Source organism: Pseudoliparis swirei, chromosome 22 (assembly GCF_029220125.1).
Source record: "Pseudoliparis swirei isolate HS2019 ecotype Mariana Trench chromosome 22, NWPU_hadal_v1, whole genome shotgun sequence".
NCBI lineage: Eukaryota > Metazoa > Chordata > Actinopteri > Perciformes > Liparidae > Pseudoliparis > Pseudoliparis swirei.
Window position 1 is genome coordinate 23,742,831 of NC_079409.1, and position 20,106 is coordinate 23,762,936.

The 20,106-nt window shown below is 47.0% G+C and overlaps 1 protein-coding gene across 1 annotated transcript in view; it reads right to left on the minus strand.

Annotated features, from left to right (window-relative positions):
* LOC130212600 (exostosin-1-like) overlaps positions 1 to 20,106 on the minus strand; it is a 40,207-nt gene that overhangs the window by 9,232 nt on the left and 10,869 nt on the right. Inside the window, exon 2 of the mRNA XM_056443641.1 lies at positions 6,832 to 6,958. Within this exon, the coding sequence (XP_056299616.1) occupies positions 6,832 to 6,958 (127 nt within the window). The remainder of the gene's footprint in view (positions 1 to 6,831; positions 6,959 to 20,106) is intronic.

The following is a 20,106-nucleotide window of genomic DNA, read 5'->3' on the forward strand; positions in this document are numbered from 1 at the left end:
ATGTGTGATGTGTGTGTGTGATGTGTGTGACGGTGTGTGATGTGTGTGTGTGCTGTGACGGTGTGTGATATGACGCTGTGTAATATGTGACTGTGTGTGACAGTGTGTGATATGTGTGTGGTGTGTGATGTGTGTGTGACGTGTGTGTGTGTGACGTCGTGTGTGACTAGTGCGTGATGTGTGTGTGATGTGTGTGTGACAGTGCGGTGTGTGTGTGTGGTGTGTGATGTTGTGTGACGCATGTGTGATGACAGTGTAATAATTATGTGATGTGTGTGCGTGATTGTGATATCGGTGTGATGATGTGCGTATGACGTGTGTGTGGCAATTATGTGTGTGTGACGGTGTGTGGATGATGTGTGTATGACCAGTGTGTGATAATAATAATAGTGTGTGATGCGTGGTGTATTATGTGATGGTGATTATAGCCATGTGTATGTGATATATGTGATATGTAGCGCAGACGGCAATCGTATGTAGCAATGTATGATGATAATAGCAGTGTGTGATGCGCGCGGTGCTTGACGGGTGTGACGTGTGCAGGTGATCGTGTGATTGATGATGTAGGTGACGGTGTGTGATGTGTGTGGCGGCGTGCAGACGGCAATGTGTGGCAAGTACGTGATGTAAGATGTGGTGTGATGATGCGTAGGTGATATGTGTATGTGTAATATGTGTGATGTGCGACGGTGTGTAAGATGCGCGCAGTGATACGGTGTGTGATATGTGTGTGTGATTGTGTGGTGTGGCGAAAAAGAGCAGTATGATATGCGTGCGTGTGTGATGTGTGTAATATTATGATGTAATTATTAATCGTATATGAGTAATGATGTATATATACAATATGTAATATGATATGTAATGTAATCGTGTATATAATATATGTAACAATGTGTAATATCGTATATAATTATGTAATATGATAATAATATGATATGTGTGTAGACGTGTGTAGCAGTGATGTATGATAGCGGTGTGTGATGTGGCAATTGTATGATATGTGTGTGACAGTGTGTGATATGTGTGTGACAGTGTGTGTGCGTGTGTAGCAGTGTGTGATGTGTGTAGCCAGTGATGGTGTGTGGCATGCGTGGCGGTGTGATGTGTAATCGTGTGTGGCAATTATATGATATGCGGTGTGTGTGATGGTGTGATGTGTGTGTATATGTGTGTGATGCCAGTGTGTAATAGCGGTGTGTAGTGTGTGATAGTGTGTGTCGTGTACGTGTGTAATAGCGTAATGTGACAGTGGTGCGATGCGTATGTCGTGGCAGTGTGTGATGTGTGTGTGATAATTATGCGATATGTGTGTGACAGTATGTGTAGCAGTATGTGTGTGTGGTGTGTGATATGTAGCAGTGTGATGCGTGTATGACAGTATGTGATCGTGTGGCAGTGTGTGATATGTGTGTATGCGTGATATATGTGTAACAGTGTATGATAATATGACAGTGTGTGATATGTGTGTGACGGGTGTGTGATGTATGTGTGGCGGTGTGTGATGTGTAGCCAGTGTAGTGTAATGTGTGTGATATGTGATGTAGTGTGTGTGTGTGGCAGTGTAATGATATGTGTGAGTGTATATGATACGTGTGTATGTGGCAGTGTGTGTGGCAATTATGTAGTGTGTGTAAGTGTATGATATGTGTGTATATGTGTAATGTACAGTGTGTGATATGTACAGTGTATAATTGTAATTTAATGTGTAATGATGTGTAATGATAGACGGTGTAATCGTGTGATGTGTGATACAATATATAGCATAATAATTGCAATATATGTGATAATATAGTGACTTCGTGATTGCGATGTGATAATTATATGATGTATTATGTAAATATAGTGTGTGATGTATGTGTATAGTATGTGATATGTAATATATGTGTGTGATGTATGTGTAATCGTGGTGATGCCAATTATGTATGACAATGTGTATATGTGATAGTGTACGGTATGATGCGTGTATAGCCAGTGTGTGATGTGTGTGTAATGATTATGTGACGGTGTGAATGTGTGTGTGATGTGATGTGTGGATTGCGTGATGTGCAGACGTGTGTGATGTGTGTGTGATGGATGATGCGTGTGACTGTGTGATCGTGTGATGTGCGTGATGTGATGTGTGATGGTGATGTGTGTGTGTGATGGTGATGTGTGTGTGACGGTATTGTGATGTGTATGTGTGATGATTATGTGACGCGGTGACGGTGTGTGATGTGCGTGATGGTAATAGTGAGTGCGCGATGTAATGGTAATGTGCCATGATCGTGATGGTGATCAATATGATATGTGTGGTGTATGGTGATATGACAATGTATAATATGACGTGTGTATGATAATTATCGTAAAGTGTATTGTGTGATCGTAATGTGATAATGTAATATGGCAATGTATGTACAGGTGATGTGTGTGTGATATGCGCAATGTATGATAGTGTATGTGATGGTGTGTAATGTGTGACGTAGCAGTGTGTGATGTGGACGGTGTGTGATGTGCGTGTAATATGTAACTATGTGTGTGATATGTGTGTAACAGTGTGTAGCAGTATGTGTAATGTGTGTGACGTGTGTGACGGGTGGTGACTTGCGTGATGTGTGTGATGGTGTGATGCGTGTTGTAGCAGTGTATGATAGGGGATGTAGCCAGTGTGTGATGTGTGATGTGTAATATGTATGTGCATGATATATGTGGACGTGTGTATGATATATGTGTAATATGTAATGTAATGTGGCAATTATGTAATAGTGTAATTAGTATATATGATATGTAATAAATATATATAATAATTATGATATATATAATTATATAATATATATATGACAATTAATATGATATATATGTAGCAATTATATAATATATATGCGGTGACGGTGCATGTGTGGCGGTGTGTGATGTGTGTGGTGTGTGATGTGTGTGTGACTGATGTGTGTGGCGGTGTGTGAGTGTGTGTGGTGTGATGCGTGTGTAATGATTATGTGATGTGTGTGTGACGGTGTGATGTGTGTGACGGTGTGTGATGTGTGTGGCGGTGTGTGATGTGTATGGCGCGTGTGATGGTGTGTGATGCGTGTGATGTGTGTGTGATGGTGTGTGATGCGTGACGGTGTGTGATGTGTGTGTGGCATGGTGATGTGATGTGTGGACGTGTGTGTGGCAATGTGTGTGATGTCGGTGTGTGGCGGTGTGTGATGTGTGTGTGACGGTGTGTGATGTGTGTGTGATGTGTGTGATGTGTGTGACAGTGTGTGATGCGTGTGTGACGGTGTGTGATGTGTGTGTGACGGTGTGTGATGTGTGTGACGGTGTGTGATGTGTGTGTGTGGAGTGTGTAATGTGTGCGTGATGTGTGTGATGTGTGTGTGACGGTGTGTGATGTGTGTGACGGTGTGTGATGTGTGTGTGATGGTGTGTGATGCGTGTGTGACGGTGTGTGTGTGTGACGTGTGTAATGTGTGTGTGATATGTGTGGCATGTGATGATGTGTGTGACAGTGATAAGTGATATGTATGTGTGTAGCAGTGTGTGATGTGTGTGATAGTGTGTGATGCGTGTATTGATATGTGATTGTGTGATATATGTGTGTAGCAGTGTGTGATAGTGTGTGATATGTGTGTGATGTGTGATGTAATGTGATAGTGTGTAATGATGTGTGTATGTGTGTAATAGTGTGTAGTATATGATATATGATGTAAGTGTGTAATGTGTATGTGATATATAATATATATGTAATTAAGTATGTAATGTGTGTGACGGTGTGTAATGTGTGTGATGTGTGATGTGTGTGTGAGTGTGTGATGTGTGTTGTGTGTGATGTGTGTAACGGTGTATGATGTGTGTGTGTGTGATATGTGTGTAACGGTGTAATGTGTATGTATTAATGAATGTGTATATATGATGTGTGTGTGATAATGTGATATGTATGTATATATGTAATGTATGTGAGGTATTATGCAATTGTGATGTAATGTGTGATGTGTGATGTAGTGTAATGTATGTGTAATTATGTGATGTGTGTAATGGTGTGATAGTGATGTGTGACGTGTATGATATGTGTGTAACAGTATGTGATGTATATTGTGTGTAATGTAATATGTGTATGAATATATGTGTATGTAATGTGTAATATGTGTGATATATGTATGATATGTATGTGTGTGAGCGGTGTGTGTAATGTGATGTGTAATGTGTGTGATATGTGTGATGTGTGACGGTGTGTGATATGTGATATGTGTGTGATATGGTGTGATATGTGTAATTGTGTGATGTGTGTGTGATGTATGTGGATGTATGTGTGACTATGATATGTGTGTGTGATGGTGTGTGATGTGTGTGTGACTGTGTAATGTGTGTGATGTGTGTGATATGTAATATGTGTGATGTGTGTGATGCAAGTGTATGTGATGTGTGTATATATGTGATGTGTAAGTGTATGTAAATGTGTAACAATGTGTGATATATGATGTATGATATGTGTGTGATGTGTGTGTGATTATGTGATGTGTGTGTGACGTGTGATGTGTGTGATGGTGATGTGTGTGATGTGTGTGTGTGGTGTGTGATTGTGTGATGTGTGATATGTGTGTGATGTGTGTGTGATATATGTGTAGTGTGTGATATTAGTGTGTGACAGTGTGTGATGTGTGTGTGTGGCGGTGTGTGATGTGTGTGATGCGTGTGACGGTGTGTGATGTGTGTGTGATGGTGTGTGATGTGTGATGTGTGTAAATTGTGTGTGTGATGATGTATGTGTGATGTGTGATGTGTGTGTGACGGTGTGCGTGTGTGTGTGTGACGTGTGATGTGTGTGATGTGTGTGCGATGTGTGTGGCTGTGTGACGGTGTGTGATGTGTGTGTGTGTGTGTGTGATATGTGTGTGACGGTGTGATGTGTGTGTGATATGATATGTGTGATGTATGTGTGTGATGTGTGATGTGTGATGTGTGTGTGATGTGTGTGATGTGTGATGTGTGTGATGTGTGATGTGTGTGTGACGGTGTGTGATGTGTGTGTGATGGTGTGTGATCGGTGTGATGTGTGTGATGTGTGATGTGTGACGGTGTGTGATGTGTGACGGTGTGTGATGTGTGTGTGATGGTGTGTGATGCGTGTGTGACGGTGTGATGTGTGTGACGGTGTGTGATGTGTGTGTGACGGTGTGTGATGTGTGTGACGGTGTGTGATGTGTGTGTGACGGTGTGTGATGTGTGTGTGACGGTGTGTGATGTGTGTGTGACGGTGTGTGATGTGTGTGTGACGGTGTGTGATGTGTGATGTGTGTGTGATGTGTGTGATGTGTGTGATGTGTGTGTGATGTGTGTGATGTGTGTATGTGATGTGTGTGTATGTGTGTGTGTGATATGTGTGTGATGTGTGATGTGTAATGTGTGATGTGTGTGATGTGTATGTGATGTGTGTGATGTGATGTGTGATGTGTGATGTGTGTGACGGTGTGTGATGTGTGTGGGTGTGATGTGTGTGTGTGTGATGTGTGTGAGTGTGATGTGTGTGATGTGTGACGGTGTGTGATGTGTGTGACGTGTGTGGACGGTGTGATGTGATGTGTGTGTGTGTGTGATGTGATGTGTGTGATGTGATATGTGTGTGTGTGTGTGTGATGTGATGTGTGTGATGTGATATGTGTGTGTGTGTGATGTGATATGTGTGTGTGTGTGTGATGGTGTGTGATGCGTGACGGTGTGTGATGTGTGTGTGACGGTGTGTGATGTGTGTGTGTGATGTGTGTGTGACGGTGTGTGATGTGTGTGTGATGTGTGTGACGGTGTGTGAGTGTGTGTGATGTGTGTGTGACGGTGTGTGATGTGTGTGTGACGGTGTGTGATGTGTGTGTGTGACGGTGTGTGTTTGTAGGAGTCAGTGTCCTATAGTCTGTCACGCAGGTCCATCCCCGTTTGGCCTCGTTCACTCGCACGTCCAGACCCGGCGCTGCTCCCTCCTCGCTGCTCCTCTCTGCTCCTCTCTGCTCCTCCTCTCTGCTCCTCCTCTCTGCTCCTCCTCTCTGCTCCTCTCTGCTCCTCTCTGCTCCTCTCTGCTCCTCTCTGCTCCTCTCTGCTCCTCTCTGCTCCTCTCTGCTCCTCTCTGCTCCTCTCTGCTCCTCTCTGCTCCTCTCTGCTCCTCTCGCCTCCTCTCTGCTCCTCTCGCCTCCTCTCTGCTCCTCTCGCCTCCTCTCTGCTCCTCTCTGCTCCTCGAGTCAGGAGCAAAGGAATGAAGCAATCTGCTGAACCGCTGCAATGGACTGGCGCTCCATCCGACTCATCACACTCAACGAACAGGGATTCATGAAGCTCTGCAAAGAGTATCCTACGTTTAGCAGAATCTCAATAGATGAGGCAGCTGGTGGGAAACGCTCATGACCACCGGCCTCCTGTCCTGCTGGAGGTAACCACGGCAGCGTTGGTGTGATTTAAAAAGGAGCGGTGTGAAGGAACTTAAAGATTAGCAGGACTAGAACTGAAAAGAAGGAAGCATGAGAGGAGGCATGGCCGGCAGCACGGTGACCGGCGGCGGGTGGGAGAGCGACTGGAAGCCAGTGCAGCACTTGTTCCACCTCGCACCCCTTCAGGGCTCCATTGCTGGTCACAGCGTGCAACAGGCTCCGGGTCGGGGAGCTCAGCGCCAACCCAACAGGTCTAAGCTCCATGCGGGTCCACCTTCCATTCTTAACCCACTCAGACATCAAGCAGCTGGATTCATAGTTCCAGTGAAACCCTCAAACACTCCGTTCCTTCATCAGTTATATGTGTAAACATGACGGTAGAGAGGAGAGGCAGGCTGGTTGGCACTCCGATCCCCACAATGCATCAGCAATAACAGACTCTGCCCTCCAGAGCGTCCTGTGCGGCACTGACCTGCAGCGCCTCCAGGAAGCGGAAGGAGCCCAGCCGCCGCCCTCGCGGCACCAGGCAGAAGGTGGAGTTGTAGAGCATCTCTCTGTAGTCGTACCTGTGGGCGACAGCAGAGGTCAGAGGTCATGAGCCGTCAGCGCGTCAGACCGCTGCAGCCACGGCATGACGGAGCCCTGGATGAAGACACGGCAGCACGAGCTCTGAGGACTCATCCGTGACCTGGACCCTGACCTCGGGCTTCACCTGTCCCTCCCATCGACGAACCCCTCGCCTCCTTCACAGCTCGACCTCAGTCTCACCTGCTTGGACCGAGGAGGTGCTGGACACTCAATGTTATGGCTCATTCATCAGAAACATGCATGTTAGCGGTGCTCAGTCACATGTATGTTAGCGGTGCTCAGTCACATGTATGTTAGCGGTGCTCAGTCACATGCATGTTAGCGGTGCTCAGTCACATGCATGTTAGCGGTGCTCAGTCACATGCATGTTAGCGGTGCTCAGTCACATGTATGTTAGCGGTGCTCAGTCACATGTATGTTAGCGGTGCTCAGTCACATGTATGTTAGCGGTGCTCAGTCACATGCATGTTAGCGGTGCTCAGTCACATGTATGTTAGCGGTGCTCAGTCACATGCATGTTAGCGGTGCTCAGTCACATGTATGTTAGCTGTGCTCAGTCACATGTATGTTAGCGGTGCTCAGTCACATGCATGTTACGGTGCTCAGTCACATGCATGTTAGCGGTGCTCAGTCACATGCATGTTAGCGGTGCTCAGTCACATGTATGTTAGCGGTGCTCAGTCACATGTATGTTAGCGGTGCTCAGTCACATGCATGTTAGCGGTGCTCAGTCACATGTATGTTAGCGGTGCTCAGTCACATGCATGTTAGCGGTGCTCAGTCACATGTATGTTAGCGGTGCTCAGTCACATGCATGTTAGCGGTGCTCAGTCACATGCATGTTAGCAGTGCTCAGTCACATGTATGTTAGCGTGCTCAGTCACATGCATGTTAGCGGTGCTCAGTCACATGTATGTTAGCGGTGCTCAGTCACATGCATGTTAGCGGTGCTCAGTCACATGCATGTTAGCTGTGCTCAGTCACATGCATGTTAGCGGTGCTCAGTCACATGCATGTTAGCGGTGCTCAGTCACATGCATGTTAGCGGTGCTCAGTCACATGCATGTTAGGTGCTCAGTCACATGTGCTCAGTCACATGCATGTTAGCTGTGCTCAGTCACATGCATGTTAGCGGTGCTCAGTCACATGTATGTTAGCGGTGCTCAGTCACATGCATGTTAGCGGTGCTCAGTCACATGTATGTTAGCTGTGCTCAGTCACATGTATGTTAGCGGTGCTCAGTCACATGCATGTTAGCGGTGCTCAGTCACATGCATGTTAGCGGTGCTCAGTCACATGCATGTTAGCGGTGCTCAGTCACATGTATGTTAGCGGTGCTCAGTCACATGTATGTTAGCGGTGCTCAGTCACATGTATGTTAGCGGTGCTCAGTCACATGTATGTTAGCGGTGCTCAGTCACATGCATGTTAGCGGTGCTCAGTCACATGTATGTTAGCGGTGCTCAGTCACATGCATGTTAGCGGTGCTCAGTCACATGCATGTTAGCTGTGCTCAGTCACATGCATGTTAGCGGTGCTCAGTCACATGCATGTTAGCTGTGCTCAGTCACATGTATGTTAGCGGTGCTCAGTCACATGTATGTTAGCGGTGCTCAGTCACATGCATGTTAGCAGTGCTCAGTCACATGTATGTTAGCTGTGCTCAGTCACATGCATGTTAGCGGTGCTCAGTCACATGCATGTTAGCGGTGCTCAGTCACATGCATGTTAGCGGTGCTCAGTCACATGCATGTTAGCGGTGCTCAGTCACATGCATGTTAGCTGTGCTCAGTCACATGTATGTTAGCGGTGCTCAGTCACATGCATGTTAGCGGTGCTCAGTCACATGTATGTTAGCGGTGCTCAGTCACATGTATGTTAGCGGTGCTCAGTCACATGTATGTTAGCGGTGCTCAGTCACATGCATGTTAGCTGTGCTCAGTCACATGCATGTTAGCGGTGCTCAGTCACATGCATGTTAGCGGTGCTCAGTCACATGTATGTTAGCGGTGCTCAGTCACATGTATGTTAGCGGTGCTCAGTCACATGTATGTTAGCGGTGCTCAGTCACATGTATGTTAGCTGTGCTCAGTCACATGCATGTTAGCTGTGCTCAGTCACATGCATGTTAGCGGTGCTCAGTCACATGTATGTTAGCTGTGCTCAGTCACATGCATGTTAGCGGTGCTCAGTCACATGTATGTTAGCTGTGCTCAGTCACATGCATGTTAGCGGTGCTCAGTCACATGTATGTTAGCGGTGCTCAGTCACATGCATGTTAGCTGTGCTCAGTCACATGCATGTTAGCGGTGCTCAGTCACATGCATGTTAGCTGTGCTCAGTCACATGCATGTTAGCTGTGCTCAGTCACATGCATGTTAGCGGTGCTCAGTCACATGCATGTTAGCGGTGCTCAGTCACATGCATGTTAGCGGTGCTCAGTCACATGTATGTTAGCGGTGCTCAGTCACATGCATGTTAGCGGTGCTCAGTCACATGCATGTTAGCTGTGCTCAGTCACATGCATGTTAGCTGTGCTCAGTCACATGCATGTTAGCGGTGCTCAGTCACATGCATGTTAGCGGTGCTCAGTCACATGCATGTTAGCGGTGCTCAGTCACATGTATGTTAGCGGTGCTCAGTCACATGCATGTTAGCGGTGCTCAGTCACATGCATGTTAGCGGTGCTCAGTCACATGTATGTTAGCTGTGCTCAGTCACATGCATGTTAGCGGTGCTCAGTCACATGCATGTTAGCGGTGCTCAGTCACATGCATGTTAGCGGTGCTCAGTCACATGCATGTTAGCGGTGCTCAGTCACATGTATGTTAGCGGTGCTCAGTCACATGCATGTTAGCGGTGCTCAGTCACATGCATGTTAGCGGTGCTCAGTCACATGCATGTTAGCGGTGCTCAGTCACATGTATGTTAGCTGTGCTCAGTCACATGTATGTTAGCGGTGCTCAGTCACATGCATGTTAGCGGTGCTCAGTCACATGTATGTTAGCGGTGCTCAGTCACATGTATGTTAGCTGTGCTCAGTCACATGTATGTTAGCGGTGCTCAGTCACATGTATGTTAGCGGTGCTCAGTCACATGCATGTTAGCTGTGCTCAGTCACATGTATGTTAGCGGTGCTCAGTCACATGTATGTTAGCGGTGCTCAGTCACATGTATGTTAGCGGTGCTCAGTCACATGTATGTTAGCGGTGCTCAGTCACATGTATGTTAGCTGTGCTCAGTCACATGTATGTTAGCGGTGCTCAGTCACATGCATGTTAGCGGTGCTCAGTCACATGTATGTTAGCTGTGCTCAGTCACATGTATGTTAGCTGTGCTCAGTCACATGTATGTTAGCTGTGCTCAGTCACATGTATGTTAGCGGTGCTCAGTCACATGCATGTTAGCGGTGCTCAGTCACATGTATGTTAGCTGTGCTCAGTCACATGCATGTTAGCGGTGCTCAGTCACATGCATGTTAGCGGTGCTCAGTCACATGCATGTTAGCGGTGCTCAGTCACATGTATGTTAGCTGTGCTCAGTCACATGTATGTTAGCGGTGCTCAGTCACATGTATGTTAGCGGTGCTCAGTCACATGCATGTTAGCGGTGCTCAGTCACATGTATGTTAGCGGTGCTCAGTCACATGTATGTTAGCTGTGCTCAGTCACATGCATGTTAGCGGTGCTCAGTCACATGTATGTTAGCGGTGCTCAGTCACATGCATGTTAGCTGTGCTCAGTCACATGCATGTTAGCGGTGCTCAGTCACATGTATGTTAGCTGTGCTCAGTCACATGCATGTTAGCGGTGCTCAGTCACATGTATGTTAGCTGTGCTCAGTCACATGCATGTTAGCGGTGCTCAGTCACATGTATGTTAGCTGTGCTCAGTCACATGCATGTTAGCGGTGCTCAGTCACATGTATGTTAGCGGTGCTCAGTCACATGCATGTTAGCGGTGCTCAGTCACATGTATGTTAGCTGTGCTCAGTCACATGTATGTTAGCTGTGCTCAGTCACATGTATGTTAGCGGTGCTCAGTCACATGTATGTTAGCGGTGCTCAGTCACATGTATGTTAGCGGTGCTCAGTCACATGTATGTTAGCGGTGCTCAGTCACATGTATGTTAGCTGTGCTCAGTCACATGTATGTTAGCGGTGCTCAGTCACATGTATGTTAGCGGTGCTCAGTCACATGTATGTTAGCGGTGCTCAGTCACATGTATGTTAGCGGTGCTCAGTCACATGTATGTTAGCGGTGCTCAGTCACATGTATGTTAGCGGTGCTCAGTCACATGCATGTTAGCGGTGCTCAGTCACATGTATGTTAGCGGTGCTCAGTCACATGTATGTTAGCTGTGCTCAGTCACATGTATGTTAGCGGTGCTCAGTCACATGCATGTTAGCGGTGCTCAGTCACATGTATGTTAGCTGTGCTCAGTCACATGTATGTTAGCGGTGCTCAGTCACATGCATGTTAGCGGTGCTCAGTCACATGCATGTTAGCGGTGCTCAGTCACATGTATGTTAGCTGTGCTCAGTCACATGTATGTTAGCGGTGCTCAGTCACATGTATGTTAGCGGTGCTCAGTCACATGTATGTTAGCGGTGCTCAGTCACATGCATGTTAGCGGTGCTCAGTCACATGTATGTTAGCTGTGCTCAGTCACATGTATGTTAGCGGTGCTCAGTCACATGTATGTTAGCTGTGCTCAGTCACATGCATGTTAGCGGTGCTCAGTCACATGCATGTTAGCGGTGCTCAGTCACATGCATGTTAGCGGTGCTCAGTCACATGTATGTTAGCGGTGCTCAGTCACATGCATGTTAGCTGTGCTCAGTCACATGTATGTTAGCGGTGCTCAGTCACATGCATGTTAGCTGTGCTCAGTCACATGTATGTTAGCGGTGCTCAGTCACATGCATGTTAGCTGTGCTCAGTCACATGTATGTTAGCGGTGCTCAGTCACATGTATGTTAGCGGTGCTCAGTCACATGTATGTTAGCGGTGCTCAGTCACATGTATGTTAGCTGTGCTCAGTCACATGTATGTTAGCGGTGCTCAGTCACATGCATGTTAGCTGTGCTCAGTCACATGTATGTTAGCGGTGCTCAGTCACATGTATGTTAGCGGTGCTCAGTCACATGTATGTTAGCTGTGCTCAGTCACATGCATGTTAGCGGTGCTCAGTCACATGTATGTTAGCGGTGCTCAGTCACATGTATGTTAGCGGTGCTCAGTCACATGTATGTTAGCGGTGCTCAGTCACATGTATGTTAGCGGTGCTCAGTCACATGTATGTTAGCGGTGCTCAGTCACATGCATGTTAGCGGTGCTCAGTCACATGCATGTTAGCTGTGCTCAGTCACATGCATGTTAGCGGTGCTCAGTCACATGCATGTTAGCGGTGCTCAGTCACATGTATGTTAGCGGTGCTCAGTCACATGTATGTTAGCGGTGCTCAGTCACATGTATGTTAGCTGTGCTCAGTCACATGCATGTTAGCAGTGCTCAGTCACATGCATGTTAGCTGTGCTCAGTCACATGTATGTTAGCTGTGCTCAGTCACATGTATGTTAGCTGTGCTCAGTCACATGTATGTTAGCGGTGCTCAGTCACATGCATGTTAGCGGTGCTCAGTCACATGTATGTTAGCGGTGCTCAGTCACATGCATGTTAGCGGTGCTCAGTCACATGTATGTTAGCGGTGCTCAGTCACATGCATGTTAGCGGTGCTCAGTCACATGTATGTTAGCGGTGCTCAGTCACATGTATGTTAGCTGTGCTCAGTCACATGTATGTTAGCGGTGCTCAGTCACATGCATGTTAGCTGTGCTCAGTCACATGTATGTTAGCGGTGCTCAGTCACATGCATGTTAGCTGTGCTCAGTCACATGCATGTTAGCGGTGCTCAGTCACATGTATGTTAGCGGTGCTCAGTCACATGCATGTTAGCGGTGCTCAGTCACATGCATGTTAGCGGTGCTCAGTCACATGCATGTTAGCGGTGCTCAGTCACATGCATGTTAGCGGTGCTCAGTCACATGCATGTTAGCTGTGCTCAGTCACATGCATGTTAGCTGTGCTCAGTCACATGCATGTTAGCGGTGCTCAGTCACATGTATGTTAGCGGTGCTCAGTCACATGCATGTTAGCGGTGCTCAGTCACATGCATGTTAGCTGTGCTCAGTCACATGCATGTTAGCGGTGCTCAGTCACATGCATGTTAGCGGTGCTCAGTCACATGCATGTTAGCGGTGCTCAGTCACATGCATGTTAGCGGTGCTCAGTCACATGTATGTTAGCGGTGCTCAGTCACATGTATGTTAGCGGTGCTCAGTCACATGTATGTTAGCGGTGCTCAGTCACATGTATGTTAGCGGTGCTCAGTCACATGTATGTTAGCTGTGCTCAGTCACATGTATGTTAGCGGTGCTCAGTCACATGCATGTTAGCGGTGCTCAGTCACATGTATGTTAGCGGTGCTCAGTCACATGTATGTTAGCTGTGCTCAGTCACATGTATGTTAGCTGTGCTCAGTCACATGCATGTTAGCGGTGCTCAGTCACATGTATGTTAGCGGTGCTCAGTCACATGTATGTTAGCGGTGCTCAGTCACATGTATGTTAGCGGTGCTCAGTCACATGTATGTTAGCGGTGCTCAGTCACATGTATGTTAGCGGTGCTCAGTCACATGCATGTTAGCGGTGCTCAGTCACATGTATGTTAGCGGTGCTCAGTCACATGTATGTTAGCGGTGCTCAGTCACATGTATGTTAGCTGTGCTCAGTCACATGTATGTTAGCTGTGCTCAGTCACATGTATGTTAGCGGTGCTCAGTCACATGTATGTTAGCGTGTCACGTGTGGACAACCAATCAGAGGGACTGAAGATGACACGTGACAAATAAAGTTTTGCTTCTGACAGCGAGAGTTACACTGAAACAAAGTGATGCCCCACGGTCTTTATTCCTCCGTCATTATATTCCCGGTAACACCGGGTATACAGCCGGGACCGCTGGACACCAACACACCTGCTAGCAGACTGTCACGCTCGTAGCTCGTAGCTAGCGCTAGCTACGAGCTAGCTTAAGCATGGTTATAATGGCAAATTTATTATTTCTTGGGCAACTTTTATGAATGCAAGACTTGCAATCAACGTTACGGTACTAATCTGAGTTCCGGCTGCTCGTCATCATCGGTCTCCCCGTGTTCAGGGGGACCGGTGACGGTCTCCCCGTCGCGCCCAGCCTGACGCTGGTGTGCTCCACACGGGCTCACAGTCACACACGGCCACGCCTCCTGTCAGAGTTAAATATGAGAGGCTCAACCTGCTGACAGGGCGGTCTCACCAGAGAAGTTCACAATAGTTTTTTTCAATTTCAATCGGCTCAGGCACCGGAAAGAAGCACCGAAATGTGCGTTGCGTTTCGGTCCGGGTAATACCGGTTGTATTGGAACCGGTACCATATTGGCACCGGGTTCCGGTACCCAACCCTACTCATTATCACGGCGAGAAGCCCCGCCTCCTTTACGGGACACCGGCCAAACGGGTGTGTGCGGGGAGCGAGTAAACATTTCAGTCATTTCAGCAAGGACGGCTTCTCATTGGCAGATGAAACGTGAATCTTGGGCCACAAACATGTGCGCTCATTGGCCAATGACATCGTTTTATTATTTCACGTGACTGGACTATTCGGCAGATCAGAGACCGGTGTTCCCTCAGCCAGAGAGCTCCACGGAGCTACGGGAGCAGGTAGCTAACGGAGCTGTCAGCTGGTGCTCAGTGAGTAATGCTGTTTAGTTTCCCCTGTCTGTTGTTCCAAAGGGACTGAAACTCTCTGGACTACAACGGGGGGAGGGATCTAAAGAGCTGCAGACAAGTGAACAGCACGAATCTTGCTGCAGTTATCTAGCTAAGAGCATGGAGCTAACTCGCTAACAGCATGAAGCTAACCCTGTTTGCAGAGCAGAGCAGCAGAAGGAGACCGAACTGGCATCGAAACACAATGAAGAAGTTCTGAAAAACAGACACATTCCCTCCAGAATAATGAAGCAGGTTACAGACATGATGACTTTAACCAGAGAGTAATTGAGACGTTTGCCAACTTTAAAGAGAGGAGCTACTTGTCTTTCCAGTAGTGGCTCTACTCTGTCACCCAATGTAACATGTGATCTCTTTCTGACTCTATTCTGCTCTGAACCTCTTTCATGTGAGGGTGAAACTCTTTTATTCTGTAAACCTCTGAAACCCAACCCAATGTTCCTTAAAGCTGCTCTGAGCCTCTCATGCCCAACGTTACAGTGTGTTGATAGTTGTTGTTGGACCGTGTTGAGCACGCTGTGTTCTTGAAATAAAGCTTTGTTTTTTACAATATTCTATTCAAAACCTCTTTTCTTCTCATTGTTGAGTGATATTTAAACTGCGCCCCCCCCCCAAAAAAATTCACCAGCCGCCACTGTCAGAGACCCATTCTCCACGAGCTGCTGAAGAAAGGGCAGCATCACTGGTATGAAACCATCTGACTCCCCGGGTCGACTCCATCACAAATATGACAAATGATCCATCCAGAAGCACAGCAGCACAGAATAACTGACCCCATTTTCAGGGCTATAAAAAACTAATGATAGGTCCATATCTGAGCCGGCTGGGTGCGAGTCTCTCTCCCGTTTCCTGTGGGTGCAAACTCAGAACAGACCAGATGTTCCTCTGCCTGCATAACGACATTCTCCTCACGCCTTCCAGATGGCTGCCTGTGGGTGGAGCCGTCTCTCGGTCGGCTAGCGCCTGTGATATGGGATGTGAAGGATGAGCGTTCACAAATAAACCATAACCCCCCCGTATATTATCAATACTACAGGACTAACACGGAGATGAACTACGGATGAACAGCACCGCCGCTCTCTAATGAAGCGTCAACATTGCCCTCAACAAATTGGGTATTTTGTGCACATAATCATGAAATAAATGAAGACACTCATTTGAAATGGATAGCACAGGTATTCCCCACGGATATCAACATGGGTTTAAATGTGTTATCCTAATGGTCCTAAATTGAGATTATGTAAACAACCGAACCTGCCGAGCTGTGCACAGCCCCCCCCCCCCGACAGGCTGGGGGCATGAAGAGCCTCGGCCAACTGTTCACGGAGGATGTTCATCGCCCCTTAGAAACTACCATCCACTACAGTTCCTCCACCTGACGCTGTCTAAGCACCGTGTGCACGAGAGAGGATAGACGGCGTGGAGGCATGTGCAGTTGGTTCTGGTCGTCATTCCGGTCCAGTGTGTCGGCTCAAAGGAATACTCCAGCACCGCTTGTCTGTCACTGAGTCAGCGCTCCTCACCCAGAGCTCAGGAAGAACGCGTTGTGTCCGCCACGGCAACGGGAGAATCAATACACGCCAACAACTGATGGGATGATTCATCAAACAGAACGATAAGCACCTCAGAAAGAAGGGAGGGCCTCTATTCTGGTACGAAGACATGTTCTCATCATGTCAATCATCTGTAGTTGGAATGCTGTGGGGGAAACTTAACGGAACATCTGTCACAGATTTACACAAATTAAAGGTAATTCAATAATTTTGCAGAACAGGGAGTGACTCACTGAACCAGAACACGCATAACAGGGAGACAGTTGGGTCCAAAAGAAGAAGATCAACCGGTCTCCTAGCAACAAGAATGGATGGTGTGAAAATGAAATGTCTGTCTGACTGTCAGGAGCCTCAGGAGAACAGCAGCGTGTCGCCTCCTGTGTGGACCACTTCACAGCCGCGGTATCAAAGGTCACGGGCAGGAGGCCTTCTGACATGTGGACCATGTGTGCTGGGACAGCGTGTCCACGGGGCGAAGGCCGGATCGGCTTTACTAGTTCCAAGTATCCGCTTCATGGCGTCGCACAAAGCAAGCGTTTGATGATTTCCATGAAACTGGAGGAAAGAGCGAACGTCTCACGTCAGAGCACACAATACGAGTCACAATCTGTTTCTGTCCTTGGAAGAGATTACATAAAGGACATCAGAAGAAGAGCCTCTTGGACAGCGTTGGCTCATGTCCTGCATGGGCCGCCATCTGAACCCCGATGGACCAACTGTCCAGAGGAGTTCAGATGGAACTACATGCTTTCAGTTTTTTTGTAGAGCCCAATTTTACAAATTTGTCTCCGAGTGCTTTACAATCTGTACACATAGACATCCCTGACCTTTGACCTCACATCGGATCAGGAAAAACTCCCAAATAACCCCTCGAGGGGGAAACAAGGTCAGAACCCTTGAGGAGAGAACAGAGGAGGATCCCTCTCCAGGATGGATAGAACAATAGATGTCATGTGACCAGAAGGACAGATTAGAGTTAGAATACATTCAATGAATGTGACAGAGTGGATGAATAGTTCATAGTCAGCATATTCCACGATGGAGACCTCCACGATCCATCAGGCAGATGAAATGTTCACTTATATGATCCAACATGACTCACAGAAAGAGAAACACAGCCTGGATTCTTCCAGGCACACGGCCTCCAGTTGGCTGGAGCCATCGCTCGTCTTGGTCACAGAGAGAATCCTCAACCACCGGGAGGATGCCCTCAGGAGGGAAAGGAAGACGGCCACCATCTCCTTCTCTCCGCTTCCTCTTTTCCGTCACATTGGAGCCGTTGCCAGGACTATAAATTCAAGCCGGAGGAATTCCAGCCTGAAAGGCAACGAGTGAAAGTGGCCGTCAAAGGAAAAGCTCTGACAATCGCAGGCTGTATCCGAGCCCACAGCCACGCCCCCCACGGCAACAGAGGCCCACACAAAGCCTCAGCGGGACTCCAGCTCCAGACTCGGGCCGGGAGGCTTTCTTTGGCAAGACGGCACCGAGAGGTGGCCATGTGCACAGTGACGGGCCCATGGGGGGGGGAGCCAGAAGAAAAGCGTCAAATGAAGACAAAGAACAACTCAAATCCTGTTTGGCAAGACGTGACAGCTTTAGAAGTGATATGCTAAGAGCCTAGACTGGAGAAGACGTTCTGCATTCTGACCATGGCCATCATGGATGTTTGATGTCAACAGCTTGTTTTTTGCAGCCAGCTAACGGAGAAGGGGGGGGGGGGGGGGTGTTGAGACGTAGAGGAACAGCTCTGGTGGTGACCTGTCAGGCCCAAGGGGAGGCATTCTGTGTGTGATTTGGGATATCGTAGCCTGTACGAGTGTGTGGCCGTGGACAGCGCGAGGTTCTCCTCAGGACCGGGAGGGAGCGCCAGGAAACAGTGAGTGAGTAGTGGGAAAGGAGTCCATGTTCTTCCACATGGACCGACCGTCTGGTGTCATGGTGGTCATCATGTCGACATGACGGGTATGTCAGAGGAAGTGAGGGCACAGATGGGATCATCTCAACTTTCCCGTCACAAACGCCTCAGAAGCAAGACACACATTCAAGATCATGAGATCTGAAGCGTCTTGAAGTCGAGCCAGAGGAAACGAACGTCACAAAATCATCCAACGCAACGAAGACATCGTTTCTGGAGAAACAGCCGTCACGAAATCAGGCTTTCAAATTCCTTGTTGGGGTGGAGGAGGAAACGGATGACGGGATATCTCTAAACCAACGTAGAGGATGGATGTAGGAGCTAGAAGCCCCACGGCAGCTAGAAGCCCCACAGCAGCTAGAAGCCCCACGGCAGCTAGAGGCCCCACAACACTGAGGCTGCAGTCGAGTGCTGAGAGTAAATTTGTGTCTCGCCAAGTCAAGCCGCCAACAATGAAGTGTAAACAGTCGTTTTGCTCTCAAGAGGCAAAGAATGATGACCTCACAATTAGTAAGGTAAAGTAAAGTAAGGTAAAGTAAAGTAAGGTAAAGTAAAGTAAGGTAAAGTAAAGTAAGGTAAAGTAAGGAAAGGTAAGGTAAAGTAAGGTAAAGTAAGGTAAAGTAAGGTAAAGGGTAAGGGTAAAGGTAAAGTAAGGTAAAGTAAAGGTAAGGTAAAGTAAGGTAAGGTAAAGTAAAGAGTAAAGTAAGGTAAGGAAGTAAGGTAAGGTAAAGGTGAGGTAAGGTAAAGTAAAGTGAGCAAAGGTGAAGGTAAGGTAAGGTAAAGTAAGGTAAGGTGAAGTGAGGTGGAGGTAAAGTAAGGGTGAAAGTGAGGTGAGAGGTAAAGTGAGGTAAGGTAAAGATTGAGGTAAAAGTAAGGTGAAAAGTAAAGTAAGGTGAGGGTAAAGTAAAGGTAAGGTGGGTAAGGTAAGGTAAAGTAAAGTAAGGTAAGGTAAAGTAAGGTAAAGTAAAGTAAGGTAAAGTAAAGTAAGGTAAAGTAAGGTAAAGTAAAGTAAGGTAAAGTAAGGTAAAGTAAGGTAAAGTAAGGTAAAGTAAGGCAAAGTAAAGTAAAGTAAGGTAAAGTAAAGTAAGGTAAAGTAAAGTAAAGTAAGGTAAAGTAAAGTAAGGTAAAGTAAGGTAAAGTAAAGTAAGGTAAAGTAAAGTAAGGTAAAGTAAAGTTGGGGGATGGTGTGAAGGCAGGAGGTGGATACTGTCCCCCATACAGTGAGGGAGGGCAGAGGGAGGACAAGATGAGTTGTAATGACTATAAACTAGGGCTGTCAATCGATTAAAAAATAATTAACTAATTAATCGCACATTTTGAAATTGCGATTAATTAATCGCGATTAAAAGTTGTTTCCTTCTTTTTAAAGACAAAACTTCACACAGAGCTGTGTTTTCAAAGAGGCTCCTACATATACAGTGCCAGCGAGGTATTTAATATCGTGGATGATAAATTGTTTCTTCAGTGAAACATCAGATTAGTAAAAAAAAAGAAGTATATTGAGACCCCATTGGTCCTGTCATCTTTAACACTGAACAGCAGAACCAGTGGCCTTGATAACTGACTGACATTCACATATGTCACGTTAACCCTCTGGAGGCTGGGCTCATTTTATACATTTTACAAAATAAATTAAATTCACCGTTTAAAGTCTTTTGCATGTGACACACCCCCACGTGTTCTACATCAAACATTCCAGAACAATCTCAGCTCTGAAATGAGCCTCATTGTCCTCGCGCCGTGTTCTCTGCTCTCTGACTGACAGGCTGCTATAGAGCCTAACCTGTGAGGTGGGAGGTCCTTTGTGATTTACCGAGTGTTCATTGGTTGTT